General features: G+C 45.5%; 1 protein-coding gene across 5 annotated transcripts in view; it reads right to left on the minus strand.

Moving 5' to 3' along the window:
- Fam13c (family with sequence similarity 13 member C) overlaps nt 1-25,317 on the minus strand; it is a 98,338-nt gene that overhangs the window by 17,961 nt on the left and 55,060 nt on the right. For all 5 annotated transcript variants that reach the window (XM_041655673.1, XM_041655670.1, XM_041655669.1 and 2 more), the window contains 3 exons: nt 17,446-17,593; nt 3,324-3,534; nt 1,684-1,822 (listed from right to left, as the gene is read on the minus strand). In XM_041655673.1, coding sequence (XP_041511607.1) covers nt 1,684-1,822; nt 3,324-3,534; nt 17,446-17,593 — 498 coding nt within the window. The remainder of the gene's footprint in view (nt 1-1,683; nt 1,823-3,323; nt 3,535-17,445; nt 17,594-25,317) is intronic.

Genomic DNA, 25,317 nt, shown 5'->3' on the forward strand with positions numbered 1-25,317 from the left:
CAACTGCTGATAACTGTAACAGTTGAGAAAATTAAGCCAGGTGCACAGCTCAGGTGGGGATGCAGTGCAGATTAAATGTGCACAAGCCCTTTCCCTTCCTTCCAAGACAGGGCCTGTCATGTAGCCTGCTTGGTATGGTTCACACACACCGAGAGACTGGTGACACCAAGGACCTTTCGCTCTCTCTATGACAAACAGTGTCACACAGGTTCTCCCTGTAGGGTCTGCAAATTTCAGTCACTGTCGCAGATGCAGAACAAGAAGTAGCATGTCCAGAGACAAAAGGCTGCTGAGGATTTGTGCGGGGGCTAAAATCCAAGCTTCCAGCTCACACGTGTGAACAGGCTCAGAAACAGAAGCCCCGTTTGTTTCTGAGTGTCCACGACGGTAGCAATGACAGGTCTGTCAAACTCCTGCAGATCAAAGACAGAACGAGCTCCTCCCAGAATATTGGGGCTATTAAAGATGGGCACTAAGAATCTGACAACACCACGCAAGCCTGCTAATCATAGACTTCCTGCTCCAAACCTCAAGGGATAACTCACAACTAGTTAGAAGTCTGGACCTGGGCTTACTCATCTACAGGATAAAGGCTGAGAAAACAGAGACATCCTTCACATGGACAGAGAGAAGCCATGACTGCCGAATGAAGAGAAGCATCTGTAACATCCATAGACAGTCTTGAAAGTCATTCCGATTGCATTTCTCCACTTCTTAAAACTCTACTCTCTGAGAAGCCACAGCCATGCAGGACAGGAAGGGAAAGGAAGAATATCACCCAATCACCACTGTCCCCCAGAACTTATCACAAACTCACAGGAACCTTCCAACTGTGTCTGTACCGAGAGCTTATTGGGCCTTTAAACATTTCAAGATGTCTGAGAGATTTTTCTCTACTCTATTTTACTCTAATAACCAGCGGCTCTGGGCTGCCTGCCAGAGACCCACTAGCTTTGTGCAAGTCTCTGTGGATCTGAATTTTCTCCACTCCATGGTCACCAAGAGAGAAAATAAATATAAGCAGCACTTGTCAAGTTGACCCTGATCTGCAGCTCGATGGTTTCATGTGTGAGAAAAGACAAAGCTGTGCTGGCAACTCTGCCAACCCAGCAGAAGGACCGGGGCCTGCTGGGAAAAGAGGAGTCTGCTTGTTCTCACGACTGACCTGAGCAGGTGTCACCTGAGAAGTGATCACTCATCCATCAGGGTAGGGCATTCTTTCATGGAAAAAAAAAAGGAAAAAAAAAAGAAGATGCACAAAAAAAATTGTGCCTGCCATCATTATGTTCTGAAATTAAGGAGTTTCTGCATGTTGGGTCCTTAAGTCCTTATCAACACACAGGTAAAGTTCAACACTCAGAAGCTTTCGAAATTTTTGATCCAGAAAAACCTAGTGTCGATAAGGATGCTCAGAAAGACTGGGGAAATGAATAATCAAAAGGTTTAAAAGTAAGAGTTGTAGTGCGTTGGATGTATGGAGCAGAGGTCAGTTTCCTACATGTGAGAAAGAGACAGACTAGCCATTAAGCTTAGCTAATGATGGGGTAGGGGGACGGGTGGCCAGTGGGTACAGAGCTGTCCCCCAGCAATGAGTAGAAGCCAAAACCAAGGGATGAAGACCCAAGAAAACACACACACTTGTCTGACACGATCTATGCTTTCGTTAAACCCTGCAGTACTTACCCGATACTTCTTCTCTTGCTCAAATTTTTCCTCAAACTTCCGAATCTTCCTCTTGAGGCTCTGGATCTGCTTCGTGAGCTGTGTAATGGTCTGGGGCTCCTTGCCATCCCCACCACTGCACCGAGAAGAGCTTCGTGGCCTGCATGGTTACAGACAGACAAAGAATATTTCCAGCAGGGGGCTTCGGTGAACGTTGCTGCCTAACCTTTGAAGCCAGGAGATGAGAGAATTCCCGAGAGCAGCTCCTTCTGTGACTCGTCTACCAGGAGCTCCCACTCATCCCTTGTGACCTCTGACCACAGCACTTCATTGTGGGCCAGTATCCTTGGGGACTTTTCATATACACAAATGTCAAAATATCAGCAGATGAAATACATTTCTCAAAGCATAGTTAAGGTTAACTTGGGACTCAGACAGCCCAGCTGAGGCTCCTCTTCAACAGCTTGTACAAGTCGCACCTAATGGCATTTTCAAACAAGATTTAAATGTGTGGTTAACTAACTATCCTGACTTAAGAAGAAACCTTTTCAAATGTGTCAAAAGGAACAACCCTCACTCCAGGAAATATTTTCAGGGTCTCACATGACACACAATTCCCATGCAACTATAATGGCTCATTCAGTCCCTCAGGGCCATCATACATGATCCATCCTATGGGGGCCCAGATGGGATAAACTTACGAATAGTAGACATTTTGGAGGAAAAATTAGGGACCTTGAAAGAGAGTAAACTTTAGCCAAGGGAGTCTCCCTTTTAATTACACAGCAAAAGTATTTATGCAAGCTAAAAATAGTTCCTAGAACTTACTCCAATCTCAAATGCAAAGGACCATTGCCAAGTGTGTGTGGACCCCACTTCTGGTGCACAGGGAGATGCTGTTAAAATGACCAATGTGGGTGTCACATCTGACATATAGGAAGAAACTGATGAATGACCAAAGTGAGCTGGGTCCAGGAACCACATCTTACTATAACTGATAAAAGACCGGTGTAAGGTGGGGGCAGATCTGACATATATCTATATCATATGACATATTGCTATATCTAGTTGCCCATTCAATCTGGGGAGGATACTTTTCTAGAACCTAACAAGGAGCTGAAGGGGGAACTTTCTAATCTACACTCCATCCACTGCTGGATGTGGAAAACACACTGGGCTACTTAAGAATGACACTCTAGAGCTGGGCGGTGGTGGTGCATGTCTTTAATCCCATCACCCGGGAGGCAGAGGCAGGCAGATCTCTATGAGTTCAAGGCCAGCCTGGTCTACAAGACCTAGTTCCAGGACAGGCACCAAAACTAGAGAAATCCTGTCTCAAAAAACAAACAAAAACAAAAGAAAGAAAGAAAGAAAGAAAGAAAGAAAGAAAGAAAGAAAACACTCTAGATGTTTGTATAGACACACACTTCTCAATCTACCCAAAACATCCACAGGTATCTCATAGCCTTTTCTTCCTGAAACCTATGTCAGTACAGAGATGGTATTCCCAACTGAAGAGGGAGAACCCTGCTTTATCACAGGGTCTCACGGCTGTATTCCATGGGCACATATGCCCTATTTTGGGGCCGAGTCTCACTGAGTCTTATGAATGTCTTTGGAAAACTACATGCAATGAAGACAGTTAAAGTGGGCTTTCTTACATCATAAACTGCTGGCTGCTGGGTGGAGACGGGGCTGACTCAGGGTCCAGGTTGAACCTCTGACTTTGGCTAAAGATGGAGCACCGCGGTGACAGCAGCGGGTTATCACCGTCGGTGATATGATAGAGTAGCCTGCTGGTGCCTGTCGACTGGAGGTCTTCTGGTGGACCATCGGCGTCACTCTGCGCATCTTTATGAGTTGCCATGGGGTCTGGGGAAACAAGACGAGAGATGGAGACAAAAGTGACAGAGAGCCTTAGGCTGTCACGTTCCTAAAGAAAGATCATAACATCAGTGATAACAGCGTGTATCTGCCATGGCTCCATTCTGGAGCTATAAAAATCTTTTAAAACACTGGGTTTTTTTTTCACAAGAGATGGATAGAAAATAGTACAAGGCCACCAACAAGGATGTGGGAAGACTATTTCAGAATGGGTTATTCAAGCGAGCACGGTGCAAAGATCTCATTTCCTATCATTCGCATGAGTCGGAGGGGACACTGAAAGGAGCTGAGTGAATAAGATAGAATTTGGCCAAAGATATATTGTGAGGAAAAGGAGGGCTAACAGAATTATGTGTCAGAACAGGAGTGGAGGGGAGGAAGTAGGAAGAGAGGAAGGAAAAAGAGAAAGAGGAATGAGGAGTCAGTCTCTAAAATGAGGACTTAACCAACATGCACGATGCACAGAATTTGCCCAACAGAAACCACAGAGTTCAGAACACAGTAGCAATGCCCCTGGGCCAGCGAGATGGATGAGTGGATAAACACCAAGCCTGAATAAGCTGTGTTCAATCACTGGGACCCACATGATTGAAGAAGAAAACCAACGCCAACAAGCTATTCTCTAATCTCACACATATGTGGACGGCATTATCTGCACACACACAGATATGCACATTAAAATAAAATCTAAAAACAAGGAGAAGAAGAGGAGGAGGACAAGAATGGGAAGGAGGAAGGGCGGGAAGGAGGGAGGGTAGGAAGGAGGGAGGGAGGGAAAAAGGGAGGGGGGAAGGAGGGAGGGAGGGAAGGAGGGAGGAAAGAAAGAAGGCAGGCAGGCTAAGAGAAAAAACAGAGGTTACTTTGTAACTCCAAAATGCAGAGTTAGGAATGACTTTGTTCTGCTTTTAAAATATTTATGTAACACTCTATTTCATAAACCAAAACTACAAACAAAAGCTGCTGCACTGCCTCCCCACAGCGGGCCAGCTCTAGGCCCTGATTCTCCGTGTGGACTTCTCCCCCTTCCCTAAGGTAGCTGTTCAGTTCCCCCACTTCCAGTCCAGATGTCAGTTTCCCCTGTGCTAACAGGGAGATGAGAGGTAGACGGGTCACTAAAACACTTGAGGCCAGCCTCAAGCTCAGAGAGCCACCTCCCTCTGCCTCCTAAGTGCTGGGATTAGAGGTGTGGGCCACCATACCCAGAGCAGGTTTTTTTTTTTTTTAATTTAATCATTTGAGGTGGGAATACATACCTTAATCCAGACCTATTAAGAGGGGAAGACACACTACTTTGGGTCATACCTTCTGCTGGCAGCCTATATAAAGGATCTGGCAGAAGGAAGCGTCCTCCCTTTGACTAATTGTTCTCATTTTCGCTTGCAAATCCATTCCTTCACTAGCTTTAGAGCCTACTTCTTCAGGATTCTGGAATATAGTAAAGACCAGCTGAGACATCCAGCCATATGCACTGAAGAACGAATGGATTCTTGGACATTCCATTGGTAGACAGCCATTGTTGGATTAGCTAGACCACACACTATAAAACCCATTTATATGTGTGTGTGTATGAGTGTGTGATTGTGTGTGATGTGAATGTATGTATATATGTATATGTGTGTATAATTATATATGTGGTATTTGTATTGTACACACACACATATATAAAGACCACAATCTAGAAAGATAATAATACTGGTGATGTGGTAGAGCCTTAGTTCTTGTCCAACATTACCATTTGAATTGAGTGAAGCACAATTAGTAAAACTCAAAGAGAGAGATTGGGGTTCAACCCGAAGATCTGAAAAGCAAAGCAGCCCGTCACTGGATTTTACCTCAGCCTAAGTCTGAAATGGTGATCCTGCCTCTAGGAATCTCAGAATGAGACTGTGTGTCCAGAGCTGTTAGGGCTGGGATTAAAGGCGTGCACCACTGTGATTAAAAACCAGGTTTCTACAGCAAACTAGTGTGGTTACTAGGAGTAAAGGTGTGTATACCAATACCTGGTCTGTAAGGGTGACAATTGGGGCTGTTTTATTCTCAGATCTTCAGGCAAGTTTTATTTATTAAAATATAACTGAAATGCCACTATAATTGAGAACAAGTTTAATTAAATCAGTTGGCAAGTTTATCTGCATGTATACTTGTGTAGATAGATTCACTGAGCTCTCTGCTCAAAACAGACCATGGCAGAGCTGCCATCTGGGAACAGAGCTGGCAGCCTCTTCCAACCCCACAGGGAGAAGTGTGTGGCCACCTTGAACTTGGTGGCTTTTCAAGGATCCTGAGGACAGAATGTTTGTTTCTTCCAAAGGAAGAGGGAGCTTGCCAGGGAAATGTCATGGTGGAGAGGAAGGTGCCAGGAGCCATGAGTCTGGTAAGTCTATACTGTGTGTGTGGGGGGGGGGGGGGGGGGATTCTGCCAGTTTTGTGGCTTCCTTCTGCTTCCTTGTATCAGTCATGCGGAGCTGTGGAAAGACATACAGACGAGATCTGCTCTACCAGCCAGCAATGCTGGAACCCCACTGACAAATGGTCAAAGGATGGACCTCATGCTAAGCGCTCATACAACCAGAAATTCTTCTTTGAAATTTCCAAAACCTCTAATACAAATGTACCTTAAACTTTAGAAAAAAAAAAACCCAAGTTAACGTAAAACATGAGGCACGGGGTTCCTAGAAGATGAAGGGGAAGACAACTTAGCCTGTCCGAACAACCCAGCAATGAAGTCCTGTGGGAACCCTAAGTGCTTATGAGAACGAGCCACAGACAGACAAGAGTCTTGCAAACCCCAGTTCCTTCGAAACATGGCATTGTTCTTGAAATGTGTTTCCATGCTCCTCCCACTGGTGGACAGAAGGGAGCTCACTTCAGATTCCTCATTATTGATTGTTGCTGTTATTCAACTGAATGTTTAAACCATCCTTCATGTGCCTCTGCGGGAAAACATGCTTTTGCCACGTGGGACTTATCTTGCTGATTGTACACAACTTGAAGTCATGAAAACTTTACTTATGTGGCCTTTCTTAACCCTCAGAGTATAAACTGTCTGAGGCCCTGAATAAAGTTGGTTACTGCCAAAGACTTAAGTTCACCTCATTGATGGTCTCCATCCCCGCTGGTCCCGCCTCTTCTAGAGGGGTGACAGTAGGTACAACAGAGCAGACATTGTTAGTGTGACTCCTAGGTCTTTCACCAGTTAACAGAAACAGACTACAAAGAAGTTTTTAACATATTGTGTGTGTGTGTGTGTGTGTGTGTGTTGCGCGCGCTCGCGCATGCGTGTGTGTGTGACTGAGTGTGAGTGTGTGTGTGGCCCCCATGTGTGTGGCATGCAAGAGTCAGAGTATAAATTTCCAAAGCTGGTTTTCTCTTTCCATAATGTGAGTCCTGGGGGTCAAGCTCATGTGGCCAGGCTTGGCGGCAAGCACTTTGACTCTTCGACCCAAAAAAGAAATTTTAAAATTTGGTTTCTTCACCTACTGAATGAGGAGGCTAATGATGCCTTCCTCACAAGGCTAAGAGAGGATGACATTAAGTCACATCCTAATAAACTTCTAGCATATCCATGCAACCTATGTTTTATATGGTATGTGTGTGTGGATACGATTACAACTTAGTTTTTAAATCTTCAATTTAATCGGGAGAATTATGTCAAAGAAGTCGTTCATCTGAATGGCTACCCATACCTATTAAACTAATCAACAGTAAAATAAATTCATCTTAAACTTCCCAGTGCTGGGCTAGGAATGTGCTTGAGGGCCAGGCACTGGACTAGCATAAGCCCTGGGCTCAGTGCTAACAATCTCCAGAACAAACCCAAAGTTTGTCCATGCATCCTTAGTGAGACATTAGGATAAGGCATATAAATCTGATATGTGATCTCCCTGAAAACTGTTATTTTAATAGTTATTATAAAATAAGGAAGGTAAATATTATTCTGAGACCCTCCTAGGAACATCTATGGGGTACATTGTGAGAGCTGTCAATCAACAGCTTATCAATCAACATCATCTCAACATCTTGGACCTCCTGTTAGCGCTTACTCTCAAGGAAGAACACTGAGTGTTTGTGGAGTGACTCACTATGTCCTAACACTTGTTCTGGGAGTTTTGCACGCAGGCAGTCGTGTGAGACTAGTTTTCAGTTCAGTAGGGAAGGTGTAGAGCTAGGCTGACCCATCTGGGGGGCAGTGCAGGAGGGGCGGGCTTCTACCCGTTCCTCAAGCAGAGGATGACACATTTCTGTCGCTGCAAGCTGAAGTGTCTCTGGCAGCCCACTCACTGCCCAGCAGGGAAGACAGAGCAGAGAAATAATTACCTCCAGGAGATGGAGACCAGGAGACTACTTCTGATCTGGCTGCAACCTCAAGCAGAAGCAGCTGTTACGTTACAGTGAGTCAGCCGGATTCAAAAATATATCTTCCTAATGTGGATTTTTAAAATCAACTCGAACGCTAAATAAATCTCCGCAAAAGCCTGAGAGGGCTCGCTCAGATCTGGCAGAACAGTCCATAAGCTGAGGGCTTGCAGACTCATTGATTTCACTCTTGGGTTTGCCACTGTGGTGGGCTCACAGGTAACATTCAGATACAGTCCAAGGGCCAAATACCAGTCTTGGCTGGTTTGGGGAGTGAAAGGAGCCTAAAGTGTGTCCACGATCTTGGTGATTTCCAAGCCTAAGAGTTCTGGCCCTGGTGGTCTCAGAACAGACCATATGGGGGAGGGGGCAGACCCAACGTTCACAGTTACCTTCATCTGTCAACTTGACAGCAACCTAAAGTCACTTGGGAAGGGAGAACTTTAACTGATGTATTTATTGGTCCAGGTGAAAATGGCCTACAGATACATCTGTGAGGCATTTTCATTGATAACTGATGGAGGAGGGCCCAGCCCACCAACCCCAGGCAGGCGTGGCTGAGTTGTATAAGAGAAGTAGCTGAACATGATGTTGGAAAATCAAGCCAGACAGCAGCATCTGGAGAGCAATGCTCTTGCACACCCCCTGCTTCAATTCTGGGCTCCTGCCCTGGCTTCCCCTATGACCGGCTGTAAAAGCCTAAGGTGAAATCAACCTTTCTCTCCCCAGGGTAGTTTCTGGTCAGCATTTTATCACAGCACCCGAAAGCAAACTAGGACACCAACCCAAAATATCTGGTGGATTTTGTTGGCTTTCACTGTAAGCATGCAGTACCGGAGCTTCTAAAGGGGCTAACGGGGCGGCGGGGAGGCAGGAGAGAGAACGGGGTAAACCTAGAGTCACCCCAATCTAACGGCTGCTGCAGAAGCAGGCGGACTTACTTGGTTAAGAGACCAATGAGGACAGAGGAAGGTATCTCCATGCCAAGGTGGCCAGGAGCAGCAGAGCAGATGAAAGGAATTCTGGGTTGGGCTAGAAGGTTAAAGAACTATCTGCCAATTTGGGTTATAGGACTCACGTTCTTTTCCCTTCTAAAGGGTGGCGGTAGAAACGACCTAAGACAGGGACATGGCCGACTATACATTCTGAAACGCTTCCTTTGGTGAGCAAAAGGTCAAGGTAACACTGCCTTCTTTGAACGCTAAGAAGATCATTATAAAATCCCAGGGGGGAAATTAGCAGAACTCATAGAGCCGGGTGACGTCATGGGCAGAGCGCAGGCTAGATTTTATTGCAGCAAATGTAGTTTCGACTTTAATAGTGGTGATTATCCAGCCATCTGCTCCATAGATGATTGCCGTTATAGACAGTCTCTGCTTCAGGAAACTAGTAAGATGTCAATCACTCAAGACTCTCGAGGAGACCTGCAAAAGGAACTGGGAACATTGCTCCCACACCCTGGAAATCTTCGAACTGATGAGACAGTCGGTATTTAAAGACAAAGGCAATCATCATGAGGTGGAACTCACGAAAATAAATTCTGAGTTGGGCGAGAATGCCCACCTGTTAAATAATGATAGCTAGGCTATAGAGAAAGCTTTGTGGGCAAAGGCATGTGTTGCTAAGTCTAAAAGCCTGAATCCAGTCCCCCAGGAACTACATTGAAAGAGAACTTATTCCTGAAAAGTTCCCCTCTGACCTCCACAAGTTCATAAAGACATGTATGCACACACACACACACACACACACACACACCCCAAATTAATTTAGCTTAAAAGTTAAAAATAATAGCTAACATTTCTTGAATATTCACCATGATTGATATATGGAGTGTTTCACATGTATTACTCTATGTAACTTTACAACAAAACTCAATAGCGCCTCTTCTGCTATTTTAAAGAAAAGGAAACTGAGGCACGGAAGATTAAAAAGGCTGTCCAAGGTCACCAAACGAGTTCATGAAGAGGTTACTCGGGGCTATTATTTCAGAACAAAGCTGAACAATAAGTAATACAACAAACACATCTGGCCTTTCGAGAAGGTTGTGGCCTAAATTTCATACCCAGGTTATTTAAAAACAAAACCAAATAAGTGGGTCATGTTTTGCGATGAATGCAAACTCTCTTGACATATGTAGCAAAGGGCAAAGTTGAATTAATATCTTTTTGACAGACATGTCAGTACCAATGCTTGCAAACAAATCCTAAATTAATCTTATTTTACATTTTTAAAACGGCGTCTAAAAATGTAGTCGTAAGTGTGAGTTTGTAGGTGCTGTTTTTTTTTTTTTTAAATATGTGTATGGCTGTCTTACTTAATGGATGCCACATATGTTTTTGGTGCCCAAGGAGGCCAGGAAAAGGCATGGAATCCCCTAAAACTGGAGTTGTGAGCCACCATATGGGTACTCGGAATTGAACCAGGATCCTGCGGGAGAGCAGTCCGTGCTCTTAACTGCTGAGCTATCTCTCCAGCCACAGCTAAGGAGCATTTTCAATGACTGAAACACCAAATAGCCTCAGGTCAAGGTCTCAAACCATGGGAGGCACCACAATGGCAGATGATTCGCAGTATGGGCCAGTGGGTGATGGAGCTGGAGGGAACTGACCCATCTGCTCTCAACATGTAATAAGCAGTGAGTTATTAGCTTGATGGGAAGCAGACTCTGAGTTCTCACAGAATACACAGCTATGACAGGACGCCTGGAGACAGTGACCTATACCGGCAAGAATGGCTTGGAAAACGATCCTAAAGGTATCATTTTGTTAAAATAAAAGTTTTATGTCCATAGTTTAAAAGGCATTAGTTTATTTTTTTTAACTGATACCATTGTAGCTTTTCATGCTGTTATGAGAATTGAGGACAGGGTCCCCTGTTCATTCCGTCCTGTCCCACACCCATGATGATAACATTTGGCAGAATTAAACTACCTGTGTTCATATTCATGCATAACATTATAACTTAATCCAGCAGGAATCAAACAGCACACTCAAGAAAGCCACAAGGAAGTGCCTGCGGGCAGCTCCGATCAGAGACGCTAAAATGATTGTGGGGACAAAGAACTAAAATAGACAAATCTGGGTCTTGACGCTTCCGCCCAAGAATAGATTTAAGCGGTCAGTTTCAAAACAAAGCAGTTATAGGAAGTGCACACAGGCTACCAACTTAATTTCAAGATCGAGAACATTTGAAATATAAGAGCTTAGCTGGCAAATGCTAGTGGAGAAGAGCTGTCCCAACCTGTCCTCTTTGTTCCCAATCCCCACCTGTGGCACCTGCAGCAAGATGCACTGCCTCTCCATAGTTATCTCCTCCTCTTTATGATGAAACCAGCCTCACTTGGTTATTGAGAGGATAAGATAGAAAAAATCCATTCACCCATTGGAAGCAAGCAAAGAGACCACGGGTAGTCCTTGTTGCTGCTATTCACTCAAATTCTCTATGGCACGCTTCTAAGCCTGAGCCTTGGCCATGGGGAGCTGGCAGTTCTCTGTCAGGGAGGGCATTATAGACTACTTAGCAGGAATCCCTGGCCTGAAGCCAGGAATACATCCACCCACCCCAGTTGTGACCGGCAAATCCATCTCCAGTGTTGCCAAAATGTGTCCAACACAGGCCATACGACATAGAGCCCAGCTGAAAGGTCAGCTGAAGACAAATGAATTAGTGCTACTTTTCACAGCAGTGGCCATCTTTTTAGCTTCAAGCAGCTGGTGGTACCATCTGAGAAGATCAAAGGCTCGGCTTCGAGAGGTGGTTCAGTGGTTAAGAGCACTTGCTGTTCTTACAGAGGACCCAAGTTCAGTTCCTAACACCAACATAGCAGCCTCACAAGCTGTGTAACTCCAGTTCCAGAAGACCCAAGACCCTCTTCTGTCCTCCATAGGCACTGCACACACGGTGCACATACATACATACATACAGGCAAAATACTCATAAAAATAAAAATATATTTTTATATACAATATATATTATATATAATATAACATATAAAAATGCCAGACAGTAGTGGCTCATGTCTTTAATCCCAGCACTCTGAGTTTGAGATCAGCCTGCTTTACAGAGCAAGTTCCAGAACAGAACTGTTACACAGAGAAACCTTGCCTCAAATAAACAAAATAACAATTACAATAATTAATCATAAAATATAAAAGGTTCAAGAAAGGTTTGCAAGTGTCTATAAACACGCAAAAGTCCATGCAGTTCTATGTAACCATATAAGTGATAGAGCATCTAAGAGGCATTTGGGGGACCATAAGCGCTCCTGAGGTTGGAATGATAAAGATCCTCTCTAACCCCACACTCATAGCCTATCTGAAGCTGGCGCTCAGACAGAGAAAAGAACAAGTCGTATGAATGATGAAGGCCACCTACTGGGACACCTGAGATGTTTTTCTGTTCTACAAATCCAACTATAAGCTGCACCTGCAACAAGAACATATTTCGTGACACCCTGCTGCGGTGCCGAGTTCAGGGCAGCTTGTTCAGCATCTAGCACCATCTCTACAGTTTAATTTTGCATTCTGAGGTGTGTAACCCTGTCATATAGCGATTCACTGAAAATTCCAAGCAATTTGCAACTCTGGTCAAGAACAGTGTCTCGAAGAAGAAATGGAAGACAGTGTTTGCTTTAACTTAGACAAAGACAAGACCAATAGATCACCCAGAGAAAACAGATAGTATACATCAGTGTCTTAACTCAAATGGAGAACTTATAAATCAAGATCTTAGAAAAAGGAAGTATATACCACTGAAAGAATATTTGTAGCCATGGATGTTCCGCTATCTCTGGGGACAGGGGTCACTAGAACTCCCAGTCTCTCAGGCATCCTTGGAGAGACAGAACAAGGGTTATGCTCAGCCACACGGCATGCCAAAGTGTCCTTAAGTTCTTACACAATACACAGATATAAAAAAGGACAGCTGAGAAAATGACTCACATGGGCAGGAATGGCTTGGAAAATAATCCCAAAGGCACCGTCATTTTGTTAAAAATAAATAGAGAAGTTTTGTGCCCATAGTTTTAAGGGCATTTTTTAAAACTGATACCCTTGTAGATTTCCTTGTGCACGCTTCAAAATGAAAAGCCATCATAAGGACCACCCTCAAGCCATTTTTCACCCCATGACACTAGAATAGGCACTCGCTTACACCAGAGTGAAAATATTTACTTAAGTGATGAGCACTGATCTGGCTACAGTGAATTTTGCATCTACCCTACCGATTTCTGTTTCAGTCGCTCTGAGCTGCTAGGACAAACTCCCAGAGACTAAGGGGCTGGTAAACAAGGGAAAATTCCTTTCCCACAGCTCTGCAGGTGGGAAGTCTGAGGTCAAGGCCCCAGCGATGTCAAGCCATTGAGAGAGCCTCTCCCAGGCTACAAATAGCTGGGTTCTCAACTGTACCCTAATGTAACAGAAAGCCAGCCAGCTAACGTTCCAGACTCTTCTGATGGGAAGTACCCCATTCATGAGGGCTGCATCCATAAGGCCCCTTTCTCCAAGACTTTTACACTGTAGATAATAAGGTTTCAACCAGGAAAATTAGAGTTAATCCATATCAGTTTCTCTCTTACACTACTTTTTTTTGCAAGTTACAGGGAGGATGCCCTATGCAAGATTATCTGGGACTGTGACTCCTCGGCATTTGAGAAACATTTTACCCCAAAACCAGGCAGTCCTCCATCAGCAAGAACAGTTCACAGTCCTTTCAATGTTCTCAAATTACCCCCATCACTTTGCTCTAGGGATCCGTGTGTGCTTAAGATTCGTCTATGCCCCTTCCTTGGCCATGCACCATCAAGAATACCTTTCTCGCCTTGATCTTGATGGATGACCCTGACTGTAGGTAAATCCTGAGACATAAGTTCGCTGTGGTCCATGGATAACACAAAGTGTAGTCGGAGGAGCCTTGAAATTCTCTAAAACATTAGCCACTTAACTAGTGGATCCGGTTACACAGAAGGTTTGTAAAAATAAGACGAATCTAGGACTTCCAAGACTGACTGAGGCAGTGGTTCTCAACCTTCCTAACACTGAGACCCTTTAGTACAGTTCCTCATGTTATATGTTTATAACCATAAAATTATTTTCGTTGCTGCTTCAATAACTGTGATTTTGCTACTGTTATGAATCACAATATAAATATCTGATATGCAGGATACTCTTAGATAACTTCTGTGAAAGAGACATTTGATTCCCCCACACACAAAAAAAGGTCACAATCCACAGGTTGAGAACCATTGGTCTAAGGTGAAGCCTGTAAACCTCCATGAGGAAAAATCTTGCTGGTGGTTATGGTGCTCGTGAGAAGACATTGTGCCTGAGGACACCAGGAAATCCCTTCTAGTGGCAAGTGCAGTTTGAAACTAGCTTCCCAGAACAGGGAGCCATTTCAAGCATCTGACTGGGTGAGTAGGAATTTTACAACCCACAACCCATCAATCAATTAAAGACCAGTTAGCAGGAATTTACAGCCCACAACCCATCAATCAAGTTAAAGACCGCTATTTGAACCACCAGACAAGGAGCTATCACTCTTCGCTCAGACCATCAAAATAGGTGCTGTGAAATTTAAATAATGTAAGTCATGTACTAATAAGGATAAAGTGATATCACTTTTTATAGTGACATCAATATACATTTGTGAATTTTACCATTAGTCGTCACTGGTGGCAAATTATATCCAGGAATTGCTATTAAAAAAAAAATCACTGGGTAGATTTTGTTCTTCTCATATTAATACCAAGCATGGGTTAGAGGGTAAGACTTTAAGAAAATTAAATTTAAGTGAATATAATCTTTTATGGACTTGCGGTTGGCCATTTATGATCTTATGCGGTCCTCTTTTCACCAGACACTTAAACACATGTGCATGTACACACGTGTGCTTATGCACAGGTTCACATACACACATACGTACAGTTCCAAAATATTCAAAAATAACCCCAGAAATTCATATAGACACTTCCTACCAATTAAGAACTGCTCATCAATCTATGGACTTGGAAGGGGGGAATCTCACAAAGAACTAGAGGCAACTCTAGGATATTGAGGGCAAGAAAAGTAGCCCTTCCCCGAGAGAGGAGCATCCTAATCGGTGTCTCCAGTACCAAAACGTCAGCCCTGAAATAATATACATGCAAGCAATACGAGGCAGCGGTTCTCAACCTTCCTAACACTGAGACCCTTTAGTACAGTTCTTCATGTTATATGTTTATAACCATAAAATTATTTTCATTGTTGCTTCAATAACTGTGATTTTGCTACTGTTATGAATCACAATATAAATATCTGATATGCAGGATGGTCTTAGGTAACTTCTGTGAAAGAGTGTGGGGGGAGGGGGTGGGGAGTTATAACAAAGATGAGGAGGCCAGGAATTTAAGGGGGTAGTGGGAGGAGCTAGAAGGAAAGAATGGAAACAAAAGTATGTAATTACATTTTAATTAGCAAAAACCAAACTAAACAGGAGCCTGTGAGTCACAAAATGTTAGGCTTCCAGTGAACGTGTGACTTGGAGGTATGTGGGACCAAACCATACTCTGCATACATGAAAGCGTTTGACAAATTCCGATCGTCTTGAGAATTCCTCAGCTAGATGAAGACCCTCTCGGGATCCGTGAGAACACCTAGCTCTCTATAGTTTTCAGAGTCCAGCTACCTGGCAGCGCTCTGAGTATTTCCAAATTTTCTGCATTTAAAAAAATAAACAAACAAAACAAAAACCCAGTATGGAAACCACAAGCCCTGTCACAGAGTCTGTTCCTGCCTCTAACCACTGAACACGGAAGGCATTGCCTGCGCCTCTCTGCCAGCAGCCCCTAAGTAGGTTCAGAATTTATTTACATTTCACAAGGGGGTTTTAAGGCTTGTTCAAAAATTCAGTCAACCCATAATGCAGAATAATCTTGATATCCAAAAATGAAAAATCATCATACAAACACCAAAAAAAAAATCATCTCTCTCCAATGCACAATAAATATTAAAGACTCTATGCTATATACTTGGACAGCTAAACCAAATATCAGACAACTCAAAGGTTAATTTAAATTTTGCTTGAGACTTCTGTACATGTTATGTATGCTATTTGTCTTGGGAAAGACAAAATACAGGGTTGAGGAAGAGGAGGTACACTGTAACAATCTGACTTAAGACATTGATTGAAGTTGCATGAACTGACTTCTGTATTTTGCCCAGCCTGGGGAAGGGGGAGGGGGAGGGTCTTGGTGCTGCCTCAGTAAGGTGATGGGACAGACTCAGTGGACTTCCCAGGAGATGCCTTCCCCTCTCTAAGGAGAGGATGGAGGGGTAGGGGTGGAGGGAAGAGAGGATAGAGGGGGAACTAGGATTAGTATGTAAAAAATAAATAAATAAAAATTTTTTTAAATGACACTGATTGGGCCCCTACCCCGTTCTACCTGTATTTGACCCAGACACAGTGACCAATACAGGAGGGGAGCTTACCTACCAGCCAAGAAGACCACCATTTGTCAATGACACGTGGCCACAGGGAAGTCTTTGGCCACTCGCCAGCTGTGTCCCACTAGGCCTCAGGTCCTCCAGCCAAAGAGTATAATTTCACGGTTCACTTCAGAAGGTTTTTATCACAAAATGCATAGAGAGTGTCCACATTACAGGAATACAAATAACAGGAATAGCTACCCTTAACGGCTCCTACAGCCGCTGTTATCAAAATAAATTCCAACACGGTAGATGACTCTCCATCCGGCTTGCTTTGACTACACGAGATGTTCTTAAAAGGAAGTGTGTTGAGGACTGCCGTTCGTGCTTCTGAATCAAACTGCCATTTTCAATCTCCTCCTCCAGCTCCTGGAGATTAGGGGCCTCTCCTGCAGCTAGCTCACCTAAGCCCTTTCCAGTCCAGCATCCAGGTTGCTGTCCGTGAGCCTCTAGCCTATTTGTCGAAAGGATAAGCTTCCCCGGTTCGTTTCTACTCAAGTAAATTGGTCTTTCTTTCCTCTCTAATTCTTCCTGAGAGAATTAATTTGCCTTTTCTGGTCTAGCCAATCAGCCATCCCCGCGTTTAAAACTAGAACTCCTGCCCTCCCCCCCACACACACACAAACACAATCAGACCCATTTTGAGACTTTTTGAAATAAAAACACAGAAGCAGCAAGAACAAGGATACGTGATCAGAATGAGCCGAGAGCTGAACACTCACCCCTGCATTTTCTATTTTATGATCATCCTACCGGAGGAGAGTGCAAAGTCCCCTGGCTCTCCGTACCTCAAAAGCACTCTAAGTTTTAACAGAGAACAGACCATCTACATCCAGTAATATACGAGAACACCACTGCTCCTCACAGGACAACCAGAAAAATGACAGAGAAGTTGTGATCCGTGCTTTCAGCTAACTCTCTGTTAAGTCTGCCTCACAGCTAGTCCTAAATCCTCATGCTCCCCCTCACCAGCCCCTTGGCTTGGGCTTTGATGCTGCATCATTTCCCTCAGGAGACCGGGTGGAGGCTAAGCTGTTTCCAGAGTACCGCTTGGGACATCCCCCCAGACTCTGCCTCTTACCTGCAGAATCCACGCTGTCGGCAGGCACACTCTGCGTGGCAGCTGGGGCTGGGTCCTTAACTCCGTGCACCTGGCCATCTTCTTCCTGGGTCGTCAGAAACGCAGAGCACAAACCAGATTCGAGGGCTTGGAGCTTCAGCAAGGAATTCTGCCAACAAAAGCAGAACATGAAGCCAGCTAAGTGGATGCCTGACACACAGCGCTGGGTCTGCGGCTCTCCAGCACCTTTGCTGGGTGCCTGGCAGGAACGGGGTCTCCGGCTGACCACAGCTGCTTCAGGTAAAGGAGTTGGTCCCTGAGTCAGAGCTGCGCATTTGTCCACGTGCAGGCTCAATTTCTGGCTCATTGAAATCCCAACGTATACGGTTTATCTGTGACACATGGGACCTGTGATGTCGTCAGCAAGAGACACTGCATCTGGAGAGCCAATCTCCGAAGGTGTCTGCTTCCCAAATGGAGAGAGGCTTTACGCTCAGCAATGGTTTCATTCACTGTACTGACATCAGGAGCCGGATATTAGGCCACTCCCAGGCTACCATTCATAAACACCAGCGTCCCTCCAAGACACAGACTGCGGCAGACCGCAGCACACAAAGAGTTACTGCTGCAGCGGCTGTCTGGCTTCAAGGAGGGGCTTCTGGGCTCCCTCAGGCAGCTGCATGCACCTTCTAAAGTTACTTCTCTTGCAGGGGATGCCCCGCCCGCCTCCTCTGGAGATCAGAGACCAGGGAGACAGCCCTGGTCCCTTTCGCCTAACTCAGCTACTGGAGGGAGAGCAATTGCTCCTTTCCCGCCTACCCCTTCATGTCGCAGCTGAAATCCTCCCAGGTTCTTAGGAAGAACAAGTCATGCAGACTGACGCACCTATGATGCAGCAGCCCAGAAAATTGATTCCCCTAGCAGGTGAAGATGAGTCATGCCTGCGTCCTGGCTGGGCACCGCGACCCCACAGTGGGACAGCTCAGCAAGTCCCAGGAGCAACTCCGCCCACCTGCCTCCAGCTGTGGCAGGGCAGCCAGGGGGAGCAGAGCAATGGGTCCTTCTACCCAAATCTTCCCACACACGCCGTACTCACACGAATCGCCCCCTCACAGATGCCACACAGGCTCACACTGGAGCACCCCACTCCACAGCTCCGCCCCTGCCTGTCCCATATACCTACTCACACACAACTTCCCACACCTTTGCTTCCAACACCACACTCACACATAGACCCTAAGCCCTGAATGCCCTAGCTCACACTGTATATGTCTTTTCGTCCCAACCTCAACCCCCACTTACATACCCAATTCTACACACACCCTACACTCTACCCATCACTCTCACATACTCACATACCCCCCTCCCGGCACTCTTCCTCCTGTCCCACACATACGCCTCCTTCTGACTGCCCCCGTACCCTCCTCTCCTTCATGCATGCCCAATACCCACGCATCAACCACCAGCCTTTCACACTGTGCCAGTGAGTCACACCCTTGCCTTATATACACTCTCATATGCACACCTAGCCCAGTTATCTCCTCCCACATCACTCTCTCCCGTTCTACTGGTACCAGCTCCCCCAGCCCCATGCCTTCATCCACTGGGCTGATGCTACAAGCAGTGTCTCTACATGATGATTGCTCTCCAGGGGAGGTCTGAAACTTCCTCAGGCATTTGGAAGTCGGGGGCACCTCTGCAGCTCAGGTCCCTCCTCTGCCACGCACAGATATGCTCATGAACTTATAGGAACACCACTGTCAGCCCTCAGAATAACCACAGCTGAGCCAAAGCAGCGTGGCCTAAGAATAGATGACTTCCATGGCCCTCTTCTCCCTCTGGGACAGGTCCGCAGCTGAGAGTTCAAGGTTGCTGAGAGGAGAAGCAGAAAGGAACAATGGCACCAGGTTTCCAGAAGAATCTAGTCATTGGTGTCCAGTCAGCTGGTGGACACCAAGGATGATTCCAAGGAAACCAGCGTGGGCTCTTCAAGAGCACGGAACTGCACTACAGAGTTAGACAATGCCATAGATGTGACCTGATGGGTCACTGCAGGACATAGCGGGCCCTGAAGAGCCTGAATACAAATACCATATAACACAACTCCATCATTGGGTATGTACCCAAAAGAATTGAAAGTGAAGGCTTGGACGGTCTGTACACACCCACATCTATGGCATTTCAAGAGCTTAGAGAAGTGTTACGGGCTGAATTTTGCTTTAAAGTTCCCCTATTGAAGCTCTGTTCTCAGTGTGACTAAACTTAAGGATAGGGCCTTTAAAGATGTAACAAAAGTTAAAGAGGCCTTAAGGATCAGAACCCAACCCAATAAGACTGATGTCCCCATAAAAGCCAGAGGCCATGGAGACAGTCATATATCGAAGGCTCTATGAGAGTCCCATTTGAATGCAACTTCTTACAAGTCAGAGAGCATGGCCTCTGGAAAAACTAACACTGCTGGCTCTTTAACCTTGGATTTCCTGGGGTTTTGCTATTTAAGCTACCCAGCCTGTAGTACTTTGCAATGGCACACTTCAGAACCTAACGTGAAGTGCAAGAACCCAAGTGTCCACAAACAGATACACGGATGCCCCAAATATGGCTGAACTTCCAAAAAACATTCCTCAAAATTCAAGGGGAAGATACCGACTGGCATAGGCTACCACACAGTGAGATTAGCTAGTTCCAGAAGAAAGAATACTGTGTGATTCTACTCGATAAGAGAGCAGAAAAGCCATAAAGACAGGAAGCAGAGCAGTGTTTCCCCAGGACTAGCTGGAGAAGGGAGGGAGCTGGATCATGGGTTTAGAATTTCAGTTCTGTATATATACATATATATACATATATACATATATGTATATACATATATGTATATATATATATGTATATATATGAAGGATGCTTAGCAATGAGAATGAACTTAGTGTTGCTGAATGGTACGCTTAAAAGTACTTGAGAGGACATGTTTTTCATACTGAATATATTCTACAATTACTTTTTTAAAAATTTTATGTCAAAGGAGGCAGACCTGTCCATGCCTTTCGATAGCAACCGGGTTTCATGTAGCCCAGGCTGGCCTAGAACTCTGTCACCTTGGATCATCTTCAATCTCTGATCTTCATGACCTTGCTTCCAGGGTTGTGGGACTATGGGTAGGTGTGTATCACTGTATCTGGCTTTACACCCAGTGCGGTGGAGGGACAGGACGCAGGACTTCCTGTAGACTAGACAAGCATTTGAACAAGACCCACATTCCCAGCCTTTTGTTATACGGCGCCAGCAGCCTGGCTCAAATGCCTATGTGCTCTTGTGTAATTTGCAAAGCAGCAGATGGCTTTCAGGGTCCCAGAGAACCATGGGGAATGTGCACCATGCTCTCTATCCTGCCTGACTGTGGGCAGATAGCCTGGCTATTCCAAACCTTATCTTTTCATCTTTAAAAAGAGGCAAAAATAACAGTGATGAGTTATGGCCCCTGCCGCGAGGGCTGCTCCCAGGCGAACTGAGGGAGGGTAAGAAAAGCACTTTGTAGAAGTGCCAGTAGGTGGCCGGTCACTCCATCACTGGTGAGGCTGGAATGTCCCCAAACACCAGCTGCTGGGAAGAGGTCTGGCCATGTGGACAGACTTCAGGCTGGGCCAGTCGTGACTCATCTCTACCTCCCAGGGTTTCACTTCTGCACCTGCCTACCAGGAACCCCACTTTAGATGACTTTGAAGTCCCCTTCTAACGAGGACAGAGAGAAAATCAAGCGTGTACATACACCAGGACAGAGGTGCAGATCCTGGTACAAGTAGGTACCTAGACTTGGGTCTGGAGCTGAACCAAGGACTCAAGTTACACGGACATCATAGGACATCAATACACAGGGGTACGTCAGACTCAGAAGCTTCTAGACCCTATCTAGGAGACAGACTATGTGTTATAAACCAGAAGCGGCAGGAGTGTCAAGAGTTATGGTATCCAATGTGGAGGCTCAACTATCCACATGCCGCATGAGAAAGGAGTCTCTTGAGGGGTTTACGGGCAGCAGGCTGCACACTACTTGGTGGCAAGAGACTAGGTAAAGCACTGGGGTGGATAGACAGGCTCTAGGCCCTGCCTCTGGCTTGAGGCTCCTCTCTCACCTACCCAAAGGAGGCGGGGTCAGTCAGCAGGCCATGTGCAAGTGGGAGGGCTTAGCCGTGACTTAGAAGTTTAAGGTTTGGCTCAAATGTCAGAGATCATTGTGAGTGCATGGCTGCAGGCACTGTGTAAAGCAAGCAGTCCAGACTGAGAAATCCTTGAAACAGGTACAGTAGAAAGTGGGTATAGACAGTCATAAAAGAATAATATTAACAAACAATTTTAAAATAATAGAATAAAATATAGAAAGGATAGCCGTGTAAGGATGGGAAATATTATAAGGCAAGGAGTTTGGACCTTATATGAGCTTTTTTTCATTTTAAATGTCTTAAATGCTAATGAACAGAGAATGACAGCCAGTGAGAGACACTCAATTGTGGAAGTGACTGCTGGATTAAACGAGCCTGCACACAGGCTGTATATAGCCAGGGTGTCTTGGCTTCAGAATGGGAGTTCAGAATGGGAAATATAGTGTGTTGGGGGAGAGGAAACAAAGAGTTGTGGTTTGCTTCACACAGGAGATCTACTTGCATGGCTGGGCTGTTCCTCTCTGAGACACTAAACAGAATCAAGCATAAAGGAATGAGGATGAAAAGGCCTAGAAAATGGAACGAGATGAACGAGGTGAACATCAGAAACACAGAGAGGCCTCTAAGCAGAAAAGAAGACAACTGCTGGAGACCAAAGACAAGAAATTAGAACTGGAGAATCTCAGCAGCCCACCTGTCCCCGCCACAGGCCATCCCATTCCCCATCACTTCAGCACACAGCCCTCCTCAGTAGAGTCCTCCTCAGATCGACACCCTCTGTGGAATGGGTCTATATGGAATACATCACCCAATGGTTTAGGATCCCAGGGCAACAGTGAAGATATCTAGCTGTGTTACATGTTTACCCAGGGAATGATGGGAGATATCTTGCCTATCCGAACAGGATGAAGCACCATAGAGCTATCCCAGGGATGCCTGGGATACTGCACAGGCAGGGTCTGTGAAGATGTGCTAGCCCCATGCTGCTTGACTGCTCAAGCAAGAGCTAGGTTCACGTGGAGGCTAACAGACTAACATCAGCTTCTTCCTCCTGGAGCCTCTAGCCCAGTGAGAAAACAGCCAACAAATAACAACAGACATTCCTTTCCTAAGTCCATACCAGAAAGACATGGAAAGCCCAAGGCAGACAACCCTGCCATTTCAGTAATCAATCACACCAGACTTAGTGACATTTCACACAAAGACATACTTTCCCTTTCCAAGAAAAATGAAGGAGTGGTCTAAAGATTACCTCGATCCAGCCCTAGATCCTAGACAATGGCTCTGGCTAGCCTGCTCATGTTTCCCAGGTTTACTTCCAAAGGCCTCATTGTAGGGCATCTAAAATCAGCAGGCAGACTGAGCAGCGGGTGATGATCCTCTTGGGAATGACAATTACCCCTGCCTCTCCACATGGCCTTGTGAGAAGCAAGCTAGAGAGAGGTCTGCACAACCTAAGTGAGGTTTTCCCAAGCTAACTCCTTTTCACACAATAGAGAATACGCATCTTGTTTTAGATAACACTCATTTTCCCTACTCTGCAATCACACAGGTCCCATTTCAGTTGGGCTAAGATGGCGACCACCCACATGGGGTGGGATGGATAATAAGAACTATTTTAAGGTGCCTTCATCCATGAGTGTGCAATTACAGAACGCGAAACATTCACATTTGGTTTCTAGGAAGGGATTTTATGGCACCTCCCGTCCCTTTGTGTTTCTAGGAAGTGTACGTAGATCTCACGCTGCTGTGAAACAGAGCAGGCAGAAACCTTGCTGAAAACCCAGAATACAGGTCAGTTCCCAGACATCGACTCACGGTTCTAGTTCCATCAGTCTGCACAATTGCGAGCATACACTCCCAACTCGACATACACAATCAGCAAGCACAAGAGACCCTCCCTTTGCATCTGTTCATTCACCTCCTCCCTGCTCCGACATTCCCAGGCCCCGGGATCCTATTAGACATCATCCTATGGGAACACACTGCAAAGGGGGCAACAAAGCAAGCCAGATGAGCACCGGCATTCCCCTCCCTTTTCTTCCTACCTGCCACGTTATCCCACCATGACAGACTCTCTTTTGAGTTGTCTGTATCTGGTAATTTGGCAATCACTACAGCGGTCTACTTGTTTGTGGACTCTTTGCGGCTGGCTCCCTAAGGGCTGCAACTATGGCTCAATTTGTCATGTTGACACTGTACGGCAGAGTCAACCAGAAAAAGAGATTGCCATTACCTATCCATCTGATTCATTTATTTATTTTTACCCTTAGCTGGCACTTAGGGGGTGCTTGCATACACACTCTGAGTATCTAATCTGAAGGCCTTCTAGTACTCTGGTTAATAAACTGCAAGATTATTTAAAAGCTCACTGAGGAATTTACAGAAAATATTCATTACCCCATATCTCACCCATCTTTATTCTGATTTAGGAGGTCTGGAACAAGATCACCTCAAGACAAGTGCCCAAGGCCTATGCCCTATCTTCCGGGACCCTGACTCACTCAAAATGGTATCTTGGTTCCCTGCTTAACACCACCAAGCCCAGACAGAAGTCCTTTCCCCTGCCATTGCCCCAGCAATCTGCCACTCCTACTGTCTTCCAGCCTTGGCCTCCCTCAGGACGCACACCCCCACACTAGGAGTATACAACACGAGGTGCGTAAAACCAAGAGGCCACCTCCCAGCGTGCTACTGGTAGTCTCTCGATGTCCTCATCAAACGAAATGGGGCTTCTTTCAATACTGATGGCTCTAAAGCAATGGTTCTCCACCTTCCTACTGCTGAGACCCTTTAACACAGTTCCTCATTTTGTGGTGACCCCCAACCAAAAAATAACTTTTGTTGGTACTTCATAACTGTAATTTCACTACTGTTATAGATCATGTTTTTCTGATGGTCTTAAGCGACTGCTGTGTAAGGGACCTTCAACACCCAAAGGGGTGTCGACCCACAGTTTGGGAACCACGACTCTCAGGAGAAGCCCACATTATCTCTCCCTGTAGACACTGGCTGTAGCTAGTCTCCCTGGGGACTGTATACTTATAACCCAGTATGTTTTGTGTCAGGCTACACCTCAGCTCATACAGTCCAACCTCTCTCTGTGCAGGATGCTCCAGCCCTCACTCCCCCCTCCCCCCCGAAAAGAATTTCAGCATCTAAGCAGCAGCTACTCACACCAAGAAGCCAGAACACTGACCAAGGTATCCACATCTTGACTGCATCCTGTCAGCACTTTTTTGAAAAACAGGAACAACACAACAAGAGCACACGGTGACACAACCGCACTCCCTTCCAGCCAGAGGACTTCAGTCTGGGAATGGGAAGCCCCCAAACCGTCTCATCTCAAGGTGAAAGCTTTGCTGTCCTTAGTGTACAAACAAGCAAAGCAGATGAGAGAAAATGCTGTTTGGCAATCTCATATTCTGAGTCAGAGGAGCTCTAGCTAAGGCTTTTTTTTCCCTAAATGGAACAGACTACATGTGTTACTTACAGAGTGCCCTTCCCTGGGACCTTGCTGAAAATCACGGGTGTTGTGAAGAACCCACTCCTTGCCCTTCAACATTGGCTGTTTCTCACCAGATGACAGTTACTCTATGTTGGTGCTCATGTGGTAGTGGGGTGTGAGTGTATGAGTGTGTGTGTGTGTGTGTGTGTGTGTAGGTGTGAGAGAGTGTGTGTGTGTGAGTGAGAGTGTAAGTGTGAGAGTGTGTGTGTGTGTGTAAGTGTGAGAGAGTGT

Source organism: Microtus oregoni, unplaced genomic scaffold (assembly GCF_018167655.1).
Source record: "Microtus oregoni isolate MIOR12 unplaced genomic scaffold, Mior012 000007F_ref0000211, whole genome shotgun sequence".
Classification (NCBI taxonomy): Eukaryota; Metazoa; Chordata; class Mammalia; order Rodentia; family Cricetidae; genus Microtus; species Microtus oregoni.